General features: G+C 32.6%; 1 protein-coding gene across 1 annotated transcript in view; it reads right to left on the reverse strand.

Moving 5' to 3' along the window:
- The window catches only part of fus (epithelial splicing regulatory protein fusilli), an 87,639-nt gene that overhangs the window by 33,539 nt on the left and 33,108 nt on the right, over positions 1–20,992 (reverse strand). The window contains exons 2-3 of the mRNA XM_089710747.1: positions 13,759–13,851; positions 1,208–1,290 (exon numbers count right to left, since the gene is read on the reverse strand). Coding sequence (XP_089566873.1) covers positions 1,208–1,290; positions 13,759–13,851 — 176 coding nt within the window. The remainder of the gene's footprint in view (positions 1–1,207; positions 1,291–13,758; positions 13,852–20,992) is intronic.

Raw genomic sequence — 20,992 nt, forward strand, 5'->3', positions numbered from 1 at the left:
TTCTGCTTTATAATATTAGTATAGATGTTGTTCTATTCTATTTTGTTAAAAATAAAAATAGACAGGATGAATGATATCGATCAGTGAATATTAAAATCGGTGATGACCTTACTCAACTAATTCATGTTTGTCGTAGAGCCTATTGTAATATTTTGGTTATCATTGAGATAATCGGAGTGGCTTTATTGTTGAACATGATCTGTTTGGGACGATATTATTTAATAACCAAACTGCTATTTTATATCTATAGGAAATTACTTTTACATAATATGCTAATGTATGCTTATTAAAAAAAAGAAAAAAAAATGTTTGTTATACAAAATCCTCAAAGTTTACATAATATTGTGTCATCTACCAACCTTCTAAATGGACAGCCTAAACCCGCATAGGAACAAAATCAGGACACAGAATTCAATAAAATATAAGCTGACGAAGATATGCTACATATAGCAATTGAAAAATCAAAAATATCGTTTCCAACAATTTGTTGGCAAGAAAATATTTCATAAATAAATATATAAATATAAGAAAAATAAACAAGTCATGTTTGCAGTATCAGATCACTTGTGTTGACAATAATCTTAACATGTTACTTAACATGACTATTGTTTTAAACGTTAAGTAATAGTCATACTTATTTTGATTCTAACACTTCCTTCTATATATCTATAGCAAAATACATATACATATAATCGTACCGCTCCTAAAACATTTAAAAACATTTCAAAATTAAAAATATGGATAAGCCATAAAAAATCCAGGAAGTCTAATTGTGAAAACCGCAAAATCTGTTCATTAGTTTTTGAGTACCTACACCGTGAAGAACCAGTTTATGAAAAGAAGTATGACTATAAATGTGGATTTTTGTTGTACATATTTATAAATACATCTATACTAATATTATTAAGCTGAAGAGTTTGTTTTTTTGTTGTTTGTTTGAACGCGCTAATCTCAGGAACTACTGGTCCGATTTGAAAAATATTTTCGGTGTTAGATAGCCCATTTACTGAGGAAGGCTATAGGCTATATATTATCAAGCTAAGACCATCAAATCAAATCAAATTAAATAAACATACATATTTGATTTGTTTTGATCGACCAATAGAAGCAGAGTAATGCGTGTAAAACCGCGGGGCACAGCTTGTATTATATAAAACGAGAAAGAGAACTTATCAGATAATGCATACCTATTATATAATTTAATTACCTTAGAGGTGGTTGTCCATCTGTGACTAGCCTAAATAGGGGGGAGTGGGGGTCCACTTGTAGCGACCGGACGAAGTCGTCAAACTGTAACAAACATAAAAAGATTAGGTATCATCATCTTCATCATTCAGTAGTACTTCATCATTTTGTAGTAGCCTTTTGTGCGCTTCAGTTCACATTGCTAGTTTACATACGGAGTCTTACGACGATTAAAAGATAGAATGTACCTAACTAGGCAAAAAACCTATCTTGGTTTTTGATTTTAGTAATTTTAAAGACTAAGAATTAGATCTCATAAAGAAAACGTGTTTATTATAAATACTTTTCAAAATACTAATTCAAAAAATTCACCATAACTAATCGGAAAATTCACCAGTCATTTGAATCAGAACCTCTTGGAGACAATATTATTTATCATAAAAATTTAATTTTTAAAGCTGCAGTGCATGAATTTTAACAAAATTCATATACCTACTTAGAACTCCTCTAAAGCATGAGACATAATATAAAATAGCGGAATTTAAAAAATAATCTCAATTAAGGTATTAAATATCTAAAAACAAAAGAAATCTTTTCTACTACTAGCGGTCCGCCCCGGCTTCGCCCGTGGTACCTACATGTTTAAACTATCCTATCTCTCAAGTTGGATCGAACTGCACATGGTGTGCGAATTTTATTATAATCGGTTAAGTGGTTTAGGAGTCCATTGAGGACAAACATTGTGACACGAGATTTATATATATATTAAGATTGAAAAGGCAAGTCATACCCATATCCTGAATAAATACATAATAATACTGATAAGTCTGTTTTGGCAACATAAATAACCTTAATTTATACTGTATTTATCAATTTGATAATACTGTATCCGCTTTAGCGTTTAGCTCAAAACTATTTTGGAAAAATTAGTATTGTCTAACTCTAAATTATACCTACGTGAAAATTTTAAAGTGAGTGTTAATAAAATCAGTCGGTTTATTATATTCTAGCTGAAGTCCACGAATTTAAACAAATAAGCAGTATATTTTAAACAGCAAAGACGACTTCGTCTACCTTGTAGATTACATACTTTGTAATGGTAAAAAATACATATCTCTTATAAGTTTCCCCTTATAAGTTTCCCTCTATGAATAAAAATGTCGATTTTTTTATTTTGTACTGAATATTCACTTATTTATGAAACTAACATCTTCATAACATTTTAACATTACAGTCACCTTCAGGGTTCACTACAGAAACCTTTTTGTGTAGGTATAACCCAGTGGAGCAGTGGATGTTAACAATTGAAGTAGATATAAAATTTCAATTAATTTTTCAATGCTCAAATCAAACGTCGTCTGATTCTTAACCAGTAAATGATGTCGATTCACACTAAAACCAAGTGAGCAAGATCAAAATTAAGAAGCAATTAGTGCCATCTGATGTTAACTGGTCACCACCATCAATGAACACGATAAATATTTTGAACTGTCATATTTAAATAATATTGAAAGTATTGTTCATTAATAAGAGGTATCAAAACCTTTTGTAACACTACCGCTCTTATCAAGACCAAGCCGAGGTCGATATCTTAATTAATGATAATTGTTTGTAAACAAAACTTTATTAAACCTTAGATACATTTTAATAACATGAGAACCTTCATTTACTGTGCTTGCATACTTGAACCATACCTTGTTTCAATTCACGATAATCCATACTAATATTATAAATGCGAAAGTAACTCTGTCTGTCTGTCTGTTAAAGGCTTATTACACTACCCGATATGAAGGGCCCTGCATCTAGGGTGGGCGTGTTCCCTAGTTAGTGTGGCGCTTATTACACTTCTCTGCGAATTGGGCCCTAACTCAGTTTATACGCGAATGTCTAGAGAGATAAACGTATTGTTGCATTTTACATTATGCCGCCGTCAGTATCGAAACTTCAAAAAGTTGCTGTAGCAGTGGCAACCGTTGACGCAATAACAAATATTAAAAAAAGAAGAGAAAGATCTGGGTGAAAGAGTATTTGCGGTTACGTGAAAAGCTTTCAAATATGCAAATACTAAGCGTGCTTGAACCGGGAGTTTTAATGAATTAATTAGAGTAGGTGCAGAACAATTTGAACACTTGTTGAGTTTTAAAACAATTAAATAAACAATTGATTTAAACAATTTATTTATTTGTTAACATGGCGGTGTGATCACAAACATTTGGAACTTCCCTTTTAAGTTATATAAACCTGTAGTAGGGAAGTTTGGTGACACCTTACATACAAAAGCGGCCACTCCACGCACTAGTCGCGCGGCAACTGAGCTCCCTAACCGCCCTAAACGTTATTACATCACCCAATCTGCAGGGCGCTTAGGGAGCTAGGCAGTTCGGGCAGACCCGATCGCCCTAAATCGGGACACTAACTCCCTAAGTCTTATTACACCACTCTTAGTTAGGGTTAAGGTCCCTAAAAATTGGGTGGTCTAATAAGCCTTTTACTCAATCACGCCTTAACTACTGAACCAATTGGTATGAAATTTGGTAGGTATAGAGATATTTTGATACTCGAGAAAGGACATAGGATAGGTTTTATCCCGGAAATCCTACGGGAACGGGTTTTTCTTTGAAAACGCGGGCGAAGCCGCGGGCGGAAAGCTAGTACAAAATAAAAGTAATTTTTAGGGTTGCGTACCCAAAGGGTAAAACGGGACCCTATATTACTAAGCCTCCGCTGTCTGTCTGCCTTTTGTTTGGGCTGTATCTCATAAACCGTGATAGCTAGAAAGCTGAAATTTTCACAAATGATGTATTTCCATTGCTGCTACAACAACAAATCCTAAAAATTAAAAAAATATATATTAAGGTCCCCGTACAATAAATGATTTTCTATAATAGATACGAACCGTTCATGCACGAGTCCGACTCGCACTTGGCCGGTTTTTATTAATTTAGGCTCATTATAAAATCTAGACTTGAAGGTCGTACAAAGTGCTTGTATAGGTATATGTATTTATATAATGGTAATTTAAAGTGCAGAGTTGGGTGAATTGAAAGCTTATTTTATGTAAATCTATACTAATATTATAAAGCTGAAGAGTTTGTTTGTTTGTTTGTTTGAACGCGCTAATCTCGGGAACTACTGGGCCGATTTGAAAAATTCTTTCGGTGTTAGATAGCCCATTTATCGAGGAAGGTTATAGGCTATATCATCACGCTACGACCAACAGGGGTGGAGCCACGGGGGTGAAACCGCGCGGAGCACCTTTAAAAAATTGCGTGGTAAATCTCTATAGATATTTTAACAGTAGAACAGTTTGTCTATTCGTACTCACCGTTAAATTTGCAAATTAACGCTATTATAATAAAAAAACGACACAGACGTGTAAATACAATGTTAGATCGTATTTGCAGTAATACTTAATGAAAGGGGATTTAAATAACATAACATTCAAATCTACTGACTAAATTGTCTACAATTATTGAAATTGATATTTTTTGTTTTATGGCATACAAATAAATCCATACTAATATTATAAATGCGAAAGTAACTCTGTCTGTCTGTCTGTTACTCAATCACGCCTTAACCACTGAACCAATTTGCATGAAATTTGGTATAGAGATATTTTGATACCCGAGAAAGGACATAGGATAGGTTTTATCCCGGAAATCCTACGGGAACGGGTTTTTCTTTGAAAACGCGGGCGAAGCCGCGGGCGGAAAGCTAGTGCATTATAAATATAAATTTATAAAGAATAGAAATTTATAAATTATATTTGTCTACAATTATATTATCAGAATTGAAATCCCAATTTCACATCTTGTATTTACTAATTTAAAATGTAAATGTATGAAACAATGCAGATTATTAATTGATTAAAGTTCTACAAATAAATGTGGCGGATGATCAATATGTCCTTTTTTTCATTAATATTATAAATAACTAGCCAATCGACCAAAATTCAGACATGATCCGTGTCAAAAATATTATATTTGTGTACAAAAACAAAATTATTTTTGTTTATTGAACGGTTTTACGGTTTTATGGTTTACGGTTTTATTAGTGAAGTCATGTCTTAAAGAGCATGTGTCTTGGATAAAAATCTATCTTATTTTTAATGTATTAAACTCGTAATAAATGGAAAATTAATAGAAGGTAGAGCTTAGTCTCATATTAATGTAATTCTGGTAAAAAGAGTAATCTATACCAAAAAGCTTTTTCTGGTAACAGACATTTATATACATACTAGCGGTCCGCCCTGGCTTCGCCCGTGGTACATGTTTACGTTTTCTCTACATAAAAACCATCCTCGTACTTCAAGGAATATAATAAAAAAAGAATTATCGAAATCGGTTCAGCCGTTCTCGAGTTATGCGCTTACCAATACATTTTGCGATTCATTTTTATATATAAGAAGATTACAATTGCAATTTTCAGGTCATATTTTGTATCATATCTATACATAAAATGACATAAAAATCGATTTATCTGATCGATAATTACGAATACAGTACCAAGTGAGAGAGCGAAGACAGGAAAAGAAATGCGAATAGCCGCAAGCTCTAATGATCCCGGTCGTTGAACCCGTTACGGGATGTATAACTCGTTGGGACCGGGAACGGTGTTTTGTGGGTGTAAAGGTGATGGTACACTGGTACTGGGAGAGTTATTTTTAATTTTTTTTTTAGTTATTATTGGTCTGGTTATATGTTGGGTACCTACTCGATTGTTTTCGAATTTAATGTGTTTGACTGGACGAGATAATAATTCATTCATTCATTTAAATTTTCTTTTAATATTTTTCTCTGAATGTCTTTCAAAGTAGATATCAATATACACATATTCTTTCGCGAACAATCGTTATACATATTGGTTTATTTATGTTTAACCACTGCGTTCATATTTTCCTTGTTTTTTTGTGTAATTTACTCGATTCCTTTTTCAAATTTAACCCGCTTGATACTATAATGTACTTATCAATTTCATTTAATCAATAAATATAAGATAATAGAATTACTGTGACTGTATTAACTATACATATACAATACTCAAATACTGTGCTCATGTTTATGTCCACAAGTCCTATAAATAAATGTTGTTCGTTATAAACAATTATTATCGCATGTAATCAGAGACACGCTTAAGGTAATTTTTATTTAACAAATCATGTAATAACAAATAATAATTATAATTGACCCTGGTTTCTCAGTATACACCCACCTTTATGATTCTGCGTAAATTGTCCAAAACCGCAGATATAAAAATAATTTGGAAAATCCAAAAGTGCACGCCTCATAATTTTTTTTTAATAAATATTTATTAATTATTATTTTTGTTTATTTAATAACAATTAAACCACATCGAATCAGACCCTGAAAAATGAAAGGGTTCTATTCCTGAGCATACTCAAGCGTAAGAGAAAAAAAAAGACTCGAATAATAAAGTATTTCGGTCGCTATCGTGTTAACAAGAAAAAGGATCCGCACATACAGACACACGGACGTCCAAGACAGAACTTTTTTAAACTGTTTTTTAACTAGTTTAAATAACAAAAATGACATCAAAAATATCATGAACGTTAAAAATAGTGTTTTTTCTTAATATGTGTGTGTATGTATTATCTTACACTAGCGACCCGCCCCGGCTTCGCACGGGTGCAATGCTGATACCGTAGTATATTATTATTAGTCTGTGCTGATACTAAATACACTACAGAAAAATTGTGAACGTTGTATAGGTATAAAAATATAGCGGCCCGCTCCGGCATCGCACGGGTATAAAATACATAGCCGGGCGGCCGCAAACGCTACGTCCCGCAATTTTTAAATCTGTAATATCTTCGAAAATATTCACTTAAATCATACGGTGTAAAGGGCTAAATAGATCTATATTAAATGAACAATGTATCCATGGTATTTAATTGGTTAAGGATTAATGCTGTATTGGTTAAAATCGCTTCGAAAATTAGCCATTATTTGTCGTAAAAAGTAAATGACAAAAAAAAGTTATTGTGGGTTATCCATAAGAGATAGACATATACCATCGCGGACTTTTCTGTAGACCTTTTCAATGTGTATAATACTTAGTACATTATTTTGATAAAACTCGTAGGGTTCAGCCTGCGTTTGCAATGTAAGCGGAATAAATGTAATTTTTTACGACATCACATTAGAAACCTCAAAAATAACAGTACTTCTCCACTACTTAATGGATCTTATTATACATATAAACCTTCCTCTTGAATCACTCTATCTATTAAAAAAAACCGCATCAAAATCCGTTGCGTAGTTTCAAAGATTTAAGCGTACAAAGGGACATAGGGACATAGGGACATAGGGACAGGGAAAGCGACTTTGTTTTATACTATGTAGTGAAGTGCAATGTATGATACATAAAGACATTTTAAGTTTGAAAAATCAGATGTTTTGCGCGAAGTGACAGTAGTACCCACCTCAACGCTTCGCTTATGAGGCGTGCAATACATTGCTCCACACATACAACACTTATCTTACTGCTCTTATAAAATCTCAAGCATACAGAACAATGTATTGTAAACAACATTAAATTCACATCATTGAAGGGTAATTAAAAAATACCATTTTATGTGAATCATATGTGTTATATAAATACATATATTTGCATCTTGCATCCGGTTAGAATATTTCTTGGATGTGTTTTTAACTATATCCGTTACACCTGTTTTTCTTTTGTTTGTTACTTCGTGTGAAGATAATTTAGCATGCACAGCATGTACCTACTAAATTACGAGATTATTATTATTATTTTTTTAAAGGCACCCGTCATGCAAACCGAAGATATATACATATATATATATACATATAGATAGATAGATACGATATTGGGAACGGCCATAAGTAGTGTAACTAGATTTTCACTTCGGAATAATGTAGCTTTTTTTCTTTCAAAATCGATTAAAGTTGTGTGTTACAAGTTTGTATAAAAACATACACTTTACTGAAAAATAAATCATTATTTTCATGACCTCCCACTACTTCAATTTCTTTCCACTTGCCGCTAGTGTAATTTTTAGGCGACGACAATTTTGTACCGTTTGCGTTTTCAAGAAAAATTGTTTTATGCTTTTCATAAGGAACCATAGATATTTCTAATTAAAATTAATTCAAAGTTGTGTAGAGGTTCGTATCTAAAAACGTAATAAGTAGACGAACAGTAACTTTCGTAAGCCTAATCTTGCAGGATGATCCACAGATAAAGCAAAGTACACAATTTCGATCGTAAATATAGATAATATTATAATAATCTTAATTTTTTGCCTTCACATTACCGGTAGATCATTAAAACCTTGAAATTAATTATGTTCTCTGTAAATTTAATTAAAACTGCTTAACAAGCTTACGATTGAAGTTATCACGGTATTATATCTTTATTTAATGGTTCGTGGTCAGAAATCTTTATTACATAGTCTCAGTTGACCTACTAATAAGACGAAGTTCATTTTAAGCTTAATCATTTGCAACTAATTGAAAAACCTACAAAACTAATCCTTGAATTAGGTACTTATTTTTATAATAAATAATACCTAATCGATAGTATGGTAGAAACTGTTCTGCTTATTAATCATAGATAAAACAAAACACAAATTAATTATATAACATGTATAATTTTTTACGAAATGGGTACAATTTTTTTTTATTGATATTCAGGTTTTGTTCTTTTCAGTAGATAGTTGTGTAATTATCTAGTATCTAATAAATAATAGGGGGCTTGTGAACGTAGATAATTAAAAAAACTGTTTATTTAATTAGGTAATAATCCATATCCATCCATACTAATATTATAAATGCGAAAGTAACTCTGCCTGTCTGTCTGTTACTCAATCACGCCTAAACTACTGAACCAATTTGCATGAAATTTGGTATGGAGATATTTTGATACCCGAGAAAGGACATAGGCTACCTTTTATTGCGAAATATGTAACACGGGCGAAGCCGGGGCGGACCTCTAGTTATCTATAAAATCAAGATAATATCTCATAATTCATTTAAAAACAAAACAAGCATGACGCAACGATTACATAAAAACTTGCAATTTGTGATTCATTTCAAACAAATTTTTTACCCATAAATTACAATAAATTATAATTTTCTTTTAACCTATGTACAAGGAAACATTAATTCATATTTTTTTTTATCTCTAAAATTTATTTCCGTGTATGAAAAATCGTGAAAAAAAATATCCGGCATTGAAGTATCAATGCGTGTTATCTATTAGATAAGATCTTATCTAAAATCATTTAGCCGTTATCGGTCAATCGCGTTGGCAAAATATACTGAATCAATATATGTGTATACAGATTTATCTGAGGTAAAATAATTCACAGGAAAGATAAAGCTGTTGTTATTATTATTTTAGTATGAAGGTTACCACTCAATAAGTCTTTTTATTTGAAAACTAGCGGTCCGCCCCGGCTTCGCCCGTGGTACACGTTTACGTTTTCTTTCCATAAGAACCATCCTCGTACTTCAAGGAATTTTATAAAAAAATAATTGTCGAAATCGGTCCACCCGTTCACGCGTGATGCCGTGAGTCGTGACCAAGGAAAACGGGTTTTTATTTTTATATACTTTAAAGATATGAATTATGGACTCCATTCATAAAATCAATTTTGACCGTGGCTGAGTTTTAATTATAAATATGAAAGTTATGAATTACCCAATCACGCAAAAATCAATCGAATGGAAAACTTTGAATATCATAACAAACATTCATTTTTACAAGCTCTATAAATCGCAAAAATAGTCATCGTCATCAATAAACAACAGAAAGAATTCAATCGGTTCGTAAAGAAGACAGACAGTTCGTAACAGACAGTTCAAACAGCCGGCAAGAAACTTAGTAGACCGGACTAAAAGCTACATGCTTTAAAAATGCTATACTTTAATTTATAAACTGTAGGTAACAGTTTAGAAATATACGTATAATGGATTTAAAACGCGATTTATTTATATTATCGCGTTTTAAATCCGTTTCAATCTTTGATTTCTAACTGCTTTACCTAAGTCTTACGGTACCACAAAAAAACTTTAGACACGGTTTATCTTTAATCTGGTTTTGCTGTATCTATACGTATACATGGTTACTGGATTACTGGATCGATATTCGATACCAAACCCAAATATGTGATTAAAAAAATTTTTGTCTGTCTCATCTGTCTGTCTGTAAATGTTGACATCACGTGAAAACTAACGGTTCGATTTCGATGAAACTTGGTATAATTATACCTTATTATCCTGGGCGTAAAATAGGATACTTTTTATCCTGGAAAAATACGTGGAAAAAAATAAATCTTAATTTTTCAGTTTTATCCATAGACGTTGTTCTGTAGAACCGCGAACACACGTTGCTTTACCCGCAGTGGATTCTTTTTTTTTTATAAGATGTCATTGTCAGAGTTACTCAAAATGGAGAAATAAACCATTCACGCGAAGACGCGGGCGGAAGCTAGTTTCACCAAGACAACTATCAAAGTGACAGATCCCTGGTTTAAAGACTGTGTTTAAATTGTTTTGTGGTAATAGGTAGGTACCATTAATATTTAAACAGTCGGTAAAACCACACACGAGAAAATACTATACCTACAGTATGTCTGAATCGGGAGCGACCACCTGTACGTTGAACTTTAAAAAGTTTAAATCACCTTATCAAGTTCTCAAACCTTTACTGAACTTTTCTTACGTCCCAAATTACAGGCTACAATTTGCGCTTTCACGAATCAAACCTGTACAGTTAGGAACCTGTTTCTTAATGAGATACCCACAAAAAACCCGAAATGGAGCAGTGCACTTTGTGTCGAAATATTCCATTCGGCCTAAAAAAGAGATAAATCCAGTGCAACCGATAAAGCATCAGAATGCTAGCAAAAGATTTATTAGGTTTATCAATATAAATCTATATATTATACATAATATAATAAATCTGTTGAAGACGCGAAGACTGACATCCGCGCGGACGGAGTCGCGGGCGGAAGCTAGTCAGAAATAAATATCTTTTGTTTTCATTTGTGTATTTTTCTATTTAATAATTTTTTAACACAAACATTACATTTTTTTTATTATATACAAAATTTGTTTATCCGTTTTATTAGTTACCTAAACTGAACAACTTTCACTAAGAAACTTAGGTCGAAAAAAATGTATAGAGTTATGCATTTTGTATGGAAAGCTTATTTTTTTTTATATTTCGTCCAAATTTCTTTGTAAAAGTTGATCAGTTATATAAACATGAAGTTGAAGATATCAATAGAAAGTATTCGCAAATTTTGTGTACTGATAAAAAAAAAATCACCCGGTGTAATTTTCACGAAAATTGTTTCAAATTGTCATTTTTGGTACTTATTACGAATATTAAATTATGCATACGAATGATTTAATTTTTAAAAATTAAGTGGAGCAACTTTCCCTTAGTACATTTGTATTATTTACATATAGGATGACAGGATGCATTTGTTTGCACTACTAGACCAAGCCCTTAAGGTTATTTTTGAATGTTTTTCATGAGTTGTCGCATTTTTGGCTCATTTGCATTGTTATGTAACCTTTTATGGCCTTTATTTTGAGATGGATTTGATCGTGTCTCGAGGGAAAATTCGGTATATGTAGTAACATTTTAATAATTTTAATGTGTGCACTCAGCAGTCGTAAAGTCATTTTTCTTATATCGGATAATCAAAATATTAAATGCTCCTTAAACAAATTATTTACAAAAGCTTTTCCTGAATAAAAACAACATAAATCCCTAAATGCCGTGCAAGCTACAATAATTACCCCTTTCAATTCCGATTTAGTTGGATAAAATTGTACTGATATGATAGAGCCTTCAAGGCTGTCCACAGATTACAAATAAAATTATAAAGACAATGTCAGTTATTTTATATATTTAGACGAAATTATTTTAATTTTAATAATACACTGTAGTATAAGAACAATGCATATATGCATTTAATTTGTTAAATCTTATCAGTACCATCACGTTAAAATAATAATAAGCTAAAATTATTTTGTGGTAGAAATATAAATGTTTATGAGATAACCGCAAAATATTTTACGAAATATAAAGACTTTACCAGTCGTTATGTGACATTGAGAAATAATAAATATACAGAAGATTCATTATTGTAAAAAGCGAATGTTTTAAATATGTACATTTTTTTTTTACAAAAAAACAAAAGTGACATTAATTGTTTGGTTATGTTTTGTTACGTCACAATTTTGTATACGGATTCACTTTCATTGGTCAATAAGGAATATCCCTTTTTCGAAGTACTTTTTATGAATAGCAGGATAAATAATGAATCCAGACTTAATTACATTGACTTAATTTAATTTATAGCACCAGTTTGATTTTGCGTAATAAGATACATCACAATTACTATAGGTACCTATAGGTAAATTATGACGGGACAATCGTCTGTATCAAAATTTTGCTTTGAAGATGTATTTACAATTTTTATGCAGTACATATAAGTTTTGACCGCCTCCTTGGTACAGTGGTTGACGCGTGAGCGTAGAACCGAGGGGTCCTGGGTTCGATTCCCGGTGGAGACAAAGAAAAAAAAAATGTCTCGGTCTGGCAGGACACAGAAGGCTGATCACCTACTTGTCCCTAAAGAAAAATCGATCAGTGAAACAGATGTATGAATAATGCATCTGCCCCTTACCCCACTACGGGGACACGGGACAAAAGAAGAGAAGAGAACATATAAGTTTCTGCTGGCAAAAGACCCAAAAGCAAACATGTTAAGAATAAGTACATAATATATTAATAGCAATACAAACTCATTTAGATTTAACATAGGTTCAACGTGATTGAAATTTTAATTGTAATCCATAGAATCTAAACTAAAATGTACATTAGCTGTAGCGCCACATTAAATTATTATAATATTCCTTGTAACAGGGTTGTGGGTTAAAGTTGAAGACATATCTAATGACTACAATTAACGTATAATTACTAAGCATTGAATAGACTTTGCTCAACTGTAGGGTAAAGGTGGCTGCGTTATATATTCATTTTTGCAATTATTACATTGTAATAGGATTAAAACACGGGTTTTTTATAGCCTTTGTGCATAATGAGACTATACCTTAAAAGATTTATATTGTCTAGTACAATTTTTCCGCCCGCGGTTTCGCCCGCGTTTTCAAAGAAAAACCCGCATAGTTCCCGTTCCAGTGGGATTTCCACGGGATTTCCGTTATAAAACCTATCCTATGTGTTAATCTCAGTTACCCTCTATGTGTGCGGCCAAATTTTGACTGGCAACCTAGTCGATATATATTCTCCTAATCATAAATATACATACAATTTTGGTTTCAAAAAAACTATGAACGAAGTAAGTAATCCTGCGGTGGGATCTAGTACCTACGGAAAATGCGGATATCTTATATTGAAGAAAAAATGCGTCTAAAATCCTATACATAACTATATTTATATATCCTACTATGTTATTACAATTGTTTCTTTTTTAAAAAGCGATTCGCTACTGGCACTCGCCGGCCGCTGCAATATGAAATCTACGATGTGGCCACGACATAAACATACCTGTTGTATAATAATTTCTAATGGTTGTCCCGTCTGCAGCTCCTCAGACGTCCGTCTCGTCGGTCTGACCGCATATTCTCTTTCTCCTATTATCTGGAACAAAATGAAGATTTTCAATTGATTTATATAATTACTTATATATAATTTAAAAATATGTAAAAACCAGTGATCAATTTGCAACTAAACTAATTGAAACCCAAATAAACAGCATATACTTTTCAAATATATAACAAATCTGACCTTTCAAACTAGTATATCTGCCTACATTCCCACTAATAAAAGATCCCTAGGATGAAGTACACTGCCCTAAATTTTATGTTATCTAAACTCTTATTTTAACAACGAAACAAAAATCGAGTTATTTCATAACCTCCAAATGCATAATCTAATCGAAGGTATATAGGTATACATCTCACTAAACTTGTTCGTTTTGGCCGGTTTTAGGAAATCAGTTAAAAAAACTTATCATAACAAATACACATGACTAATAAACATAAAAATAAAAACAGGAATTATCGCTGATAAAAGTGATTCATCCTTCCAAGATCAAGGTTTTCAATGATTATGAAAAGATGATAATGACGAATCGAAATTATTACATTGCTTCAGTTTTTGTTACATTATTTGATAACGTTTGTTTCTAACTCGATAAAGATATGTAGATGTATATATGTAGTTTATGTAGTATGTAGGCATTTTTTTGCACGCCTCATAAGCGAAGCGTTGAGGTGGGTACTACTGTCACTTCGCGCAAAACATCTGATTTTTCAAACTTAAAATGTCTTTATGTATCATACATTGCACTTGTAAGATAATACATACACACACATATTAAGAAAAAACACTATTTTTAACGTTCATGATATTTTTGATGTCATTTTTGTTATTTAAACTAGTTAAAAAACAGTTTAAAAAAGTTCTGTCTTGGACGTCCGTGTGTCTGTATGTGCGGATCCTTTTTCTTGTTAACACGATAGCGACCGAAATACTTTACTAATCGAGTCTTTTTTTTTCTCTTACGCTTGAGTATGCTCAGGAATAGAACCCTTTCATTTTTCAGGGTCTGATTCGATGTGGTTTAATTGTTATTAAATAAACAAAAATAATAATTAATAAATATTTATTAAAAAAAAATTATGAGGCGTGCACTTTTGGATTTTCCAAATTATTTTAAATATATTCTTTCTTTTATTTCTTTTTTGCGCTATCCTTATTCTTCTCACATTTCCTTTCCTACCAGGTTGCCTGGCAGAGATTGCTGTGGAGAAATAAGGCCGCCTATTGTGCAAAATTTTTGTATCTCATTAATTTGTACCATATTTCCTACATTATTTTGTACAATGAGTGTTATAAATAAATAAAGATACTTAGGCTTTGTTCTCAACTTAATTTATAGAAATTAAAAAATGTGTAGGTACAGTTAAATAAGACCCTTATTATCTATACCTTAATCTATACTATAATATTATAAAGCCGGAGAGTTTGTTTGTTTGTTTGCGCGCTAATCTCGGGAACTACTGGTCCAATTTGAAAAATTCTTTCGGTGTTAGATAGCTCATTTATCGAGGAAGGCTATAGGCTATAAATATCATCACGCTACGACCAACAGGAGTGGAGCCACGGGGGTGAAACAGCGTGGAGCAGCTAGTTGTTGATAATCTCTGAATTGCTAGATTTTACCAATACTTCTCTGGCAGAAAGATGATGGTATAACATATAGCATACTAGCTTTCCACCCGCGGCTTCGCCTGCGTTTTCAAAGAAAAACCCGTTTCCGTAGGATTTCCGGGATAAAACCTACCCTATGTCCTTTCTCGGGTATCAAAATATCTCTATACCAAATTTCAAATTGGTTCAGTAGTTAAGGCGCGATTAACTAACAGACAGACAGACAGAGTTACATTCGCATTTATAATATTAAAAGGAGTAACTTTGGTTCCAGTTGCTATATTCATTAATACCTTTTCTGTTTTTATGACATTTAATATTATATTACGTGTCGAAGGTATTACTTTTGGTGATATTAATCCATTTTTCGCTAAATCATACCTACTAAAATTGTCGACCTACACCCACAGCATTCTAATACCTACACTGAGTATACATAATGATGTATGTATTAATATAATGTTCCCACTTCCCAGTAAATCAGTTTACGGCCCACATGTTTCTAATTTCAGCCCGTGACGCTGACGAATGAAAACATCGCCACCGCGCATGCGCTAAACCAACCAATCATGAGCGTTATCACCGTAAACAAACATGGCCGACCGAACGTCGAATGATGTTGATACAATTATTTACGCAATTAGCTTCAATTCATTTCGATTTGAAGATTCAATTACGATTTGTGCTTAACGTAATTAATTTAGCTTACAAGGTAAGCTAGGAGGGTTAGTTATTAAGTTGATGGGTATTTGTTTGATTTATTGATACTTATTAATGTAAAAGCTATTTTAAGATTTATATATTTCAAAATTCCGATGTAAAATACATATATAAAAAACATCTAGGAATGTCAAAAATGTATTTTTAGAACAATTGTTTTGTTTATTTTATACTAAAATATATTCAGAAAACAATAGTTGTGAAATCGTCTAGACATAAATACAAGCTTATTATTCCGCGATCATTTCGCATGACTGCGAATTTAAGTTTTAGTCGAAGTCGTCCTTGTAATTTGGGCAAAAAAAGTTAAATTTCAAGTGAGCGTTGCCACACTAGTATACACATTGTATGTAAAGTTGGGTCGCGATCCCATTGCGCATGCTCCGGTCAAATGTCACCGACAATGGCGGGAACGGCGGCCATTTTGATTTTAGTTACGTTTTTATAATAGTGCGCCCTTGTACGTATTGTAAAGTTGTTAACTGTAAATAATATGCCCTTAAATTAGTAGTTACTTCAATATTATATTGAACATAGGATACATTCACATGGACATTTATAAAAAAGACCAAGAAGTCTTTTTAGTAATTTAGACAAGCTTTATACCAACTTTGCCAATTACAGATCCCGAAATAATGTTTGTAGAAATGTAGATATCTTAATATATATAAATCTCGTGTCACAATGTTTGTCCTCAATGGACTCCTAAACCACATAACCGATTATAATAAAATTCGCACACCATGTGCAGTTCGATCCAACTTGAGAGATAGGATAGTTTAAACATGTAGGTACCACGGGCGAAGCCGGGGCGGACCGCTAGTTTCTTATAAATTCGTAATTATTATCCAAAGTACATTTGTAGTAGGTAATCACTAATCAGTATTATGATTAAGTATTAAAATTTTCTTCATTTATTTTGAAACGATTTTCTTAAGTGAAAGTTGAACTGTAATTGCAGAGGTAAGCATATCACAACATTTTGGTTAATAACTTAACTAATATTATGCATATTAACAATGCTATATCTACTATAAAAATCGTTAATTAAAACTTGCAGTAAAAAAATACTAATGAACATCTCATATTAATACATAATTTTTTACATTCGCATTATAAACATCCGTAAGCTCAAATATATTTTTTGTAGATATATTCAATGTATACAGACAGTTATTACACTATATTTTATAAGAGACTAGCGACCCGCCCCGGCTTCGCACGGGTGCAATGCTGATACTAAATACACTCCAAAAAAAAATCTGTGAACTATGTATATAAAAACATAGCGGCCCGGCCGGAAGGTACCGCCGCAAACGCTGCGTCCCGCAATTTTTAAATCTGTTAATATCTTCGAAAATATATATAGATCTATATTAAATGTACAATGTATTCAAGGTATTTAATTGGTTAAGGATTAATGCTGTATTGGTGAAAATCGCTTCGAAAATTAGCTATTATTTGTCGTAAAAAGCAAATGACAAAAAAATGTTATTGTGGGTTATCCATAAGAGATAGACATATACCATCGCGGACTTTTCTGTAGACCTTTTCAATGTGTATAATACTTAGTACATTATTTTGATAAAACTCGTAGGGTTCAGCCTGCGTTTGCAATATAAGCGGAAAAAAATGTTTTTACGACATCACATTAGAAACCTCACAAATAACAGTACTTCTCCACTATTTAATGTATGTTATTATACATATAAACCTTCCTCTTGAATCACTCTATCTATTAAAAAAAACCGCATCAAAATCCGTTGCGTAGTTTCAAAGATTTAAGCGTACAAAGGGACATAGGGACATAGGGACAGGGAAAGCGACTTTGTTTTATACTATGTAGTGATAGTGATAACTAAAGCAACTTTATAACGTGTGTATAAAGATTCTTAACACTCACACCTACCTTATGCGTAATGCGAAATTACATACATTTGATGAATTACACGAATAATAATTAAAATAAACAATGACTGCGTAGTAACAACGACTGCATAGTAGTATTGAACACATATTTTTTGACGTGACAACGTCTTATAATTCGATAGAGCCGGCTGCACGCACGAAAAAACATGACTCATGCGGCGTTACCTCGCTCTGAGGCGTTCCATGTAAGGCTTGAAGTGCAAGCGAGAGCGCGGAACGAGCGACAAAGAAGCACAATCGGACGTTGTCACGTTCAACTATCGTCAGTAAACCGACTTTACAGACAACCAATTTTTTTTGTAATTTAATAACCTAATTTGAAGGAACTCGAACGGTGAAGGATCGTGGTGGACTATGGCCTGTGCCCTCATATAGGAGGCCCGAGACCCAGCAGTGGGAACGTATATGGGCTGATGATGATGAGAGCCTAATTTTGTCTTATGATTCGGTTATGCTGAAACAAACGTTCTATGTCTCATAAATAATTATAATAGGAACTATTGCTATTCATAGAAAAGGGTGCGAAACAATTATAAAATATTACTTTTAACTTTTAAGTTTGAATCACAATTAAATAATAATAACGAAATAAGGTTTTCCCATACTACGTTATAAAATTCCCACATTCATATTTATGCACCAATTTAATTTGTTTTGCAATCATTTTCTTAGGATTTGTCCAATCTCGTTAACCTCGAGGGTGTAGTTAAATGGAAACCAATCTAGTGATTTACATAAAAATATATCACTTCACGTAATGGTTGGAAAAACCACGAAATTATTCTTAATTATAAACAAAACTATCAATAATTCGGGTGTTTTTGCGCTAGTATCTAGATTTTAATTCTAGTGTCTAAGTCTATCGATTTGTTATAGTTTATTATTAAAAGGAAGGGAATATTATAAACAGTAGTTTAGCCTAAGCCCTAAGGTATTGATACTGCGGTTATAATTAGCCTATAAAAGGTTTATTATACTGAATTGTGACGAATGAAATCAATCAATGCTTATTAACGAGTTTCATACATTGATTGCTCCTAGATATCTCATTAATCGTTTTGTCTCATTTGATTGCGCCTATGTTTCACTAAAAGGCCAGGTTAGATTTCCTCAAGAAGGTTTTAAAATGACAAACCCCGAAAGTGGTAGACCACCTTTATTCTACCAGCCTTATAGATTTGGCCAAAAATCTAAAAGCCAAAATTTACTCTACTTCTGCTGTCCAACGTATCATCTTGGCAGATGTTACATATCGTCGAACATTTCATTCTTCAACATTGCGGCTTCCTTACGATGTTTTAAATAATAAAATATAAATCGTTTATTTTCCTTTACCGTTTCGAGCAATGTTATAAGTTATAACTGACTTATGTATTTGAAGTCCGAGGTCCTCACCATTAAGCCACTACTGCACTATATGTGTATTGTGTATCCTTCTCTACAACATACAATATACAGATTTGTAACCACGAGCAGTGTCGCGTGCTACAACTACACTTATGTATCTATAAATATATAACATATCCATGTTGCGTGTACCTCTGTCATTTCCTATTACGCACCCATTGCTTGCAAAACCGCTTCGTAATGGATGTAGTGGATCGTTGTCACGGGAAATTTTATGATAGTTTTACTTTTTAAAGTAATGTTTTGTTTGAGCTTGTTGTTTTACTTACCCGTACTTTATAACACAGTGTAATACAGGTAAATATCGCAACTCAATTTCCAGGGTCTATTCTGTCGGTGAGACTTTACTTCAGGCGATCATTTAAATATAGTATGCTCTTCTACAGAACATGCTGTAGGTTTCTTTTAACGATACGAAACGATAAAGAATCAAGGTCTTTAATATAATAATTTCTATTGATTCTCGTAGAACGTAGATTATACTAGAAAGGAATATCTATAGTAAAAACATATTTTAAAGTTTTGTATTAGTAAGAGCAATCAAACTATATAATACGTGGCATTATCTATATTCAAGTCTATATTATTATTTATAAGTGAAAGACTGATTATAAGCCTTTTGTCAATCAAAGTAGCAAAGAGATGGTAATAAAATAAATCTTGCTAATACCTAATGTCGCTATTTACTAATTCTCTTTATATATAAAAATGAATCGCAAAATGTGTTGGTAAGCGCATAACTCGAGAACGGCTGAACCGATTTCGATAATTCTTTTTTTATTATATTCCTTGAAGTACGAGGATGGTTCTTATGTAGAGAAAACGTAAACATGTACCACGGGCGAAGCCGGGGCGGACCGCTAGTGGATAACACAACAAATACCCAGTTATTTAACCTCGCAAACATTCAGATGATAATAAATTAATGAGAGATAAGATTTTGGTGACTCATGAGGAAAACACAAAAAAAAATCAAAACAACAAACGTGTAGTTAAGGAAACTATTCAAAAAAACAAAGAATAATTTAGTAGAGCAATGAAATTTACCTATAGAAGAAGAGGTAATAAGTGAATCATCGAATGGAAAATTTAAAATAGCGCTAACATCCACATGAGCATTAAGGTACTAGGCCATGTAGGACAAAAGCTCTTGTAGAAGTCTAATATTGTAACTTTAACATACAGAAGTAGGAAGGGTTCTTAATTCATACGCATAGCGACTTTAAACATACAATTCATATAAGAAATGACGATGTTACCATAGTAAAATGAGAGAAGTAGGCCAACTCCCGGCGTTTAGGAGCGCGCGGTACCTAAACTCGCGGGGCGCAGGTTTGTCACTTGTCACATTGATATTTTAAATAAAAGACATTACTATGATGTTACAAATGGAGTCATTTAACGATAACGTCAAACGAAGAGACGAACGAAAAAATTACGAGACGTGCACAAGAGAAAGGAATGGAATAGATAAACATAAATAGAAAGGTTTTTCTAGAAAGACGGCGTG

This window comes from Colias philodice, chromosome 25 (assembly GCF_061535455.1).
Source record: "Colias philodice isolate Cphi_HAF_F1 chromosome 25, ilColPhil1 Martin Lab GWU primary, whole genome shotgun sequence".
Taxonomy (NCBI): Eukaryota; Metazoa; Arthropoda; class Insecta; order Lepidoptera; family Pieridae; genus Colias; species Colias philodice.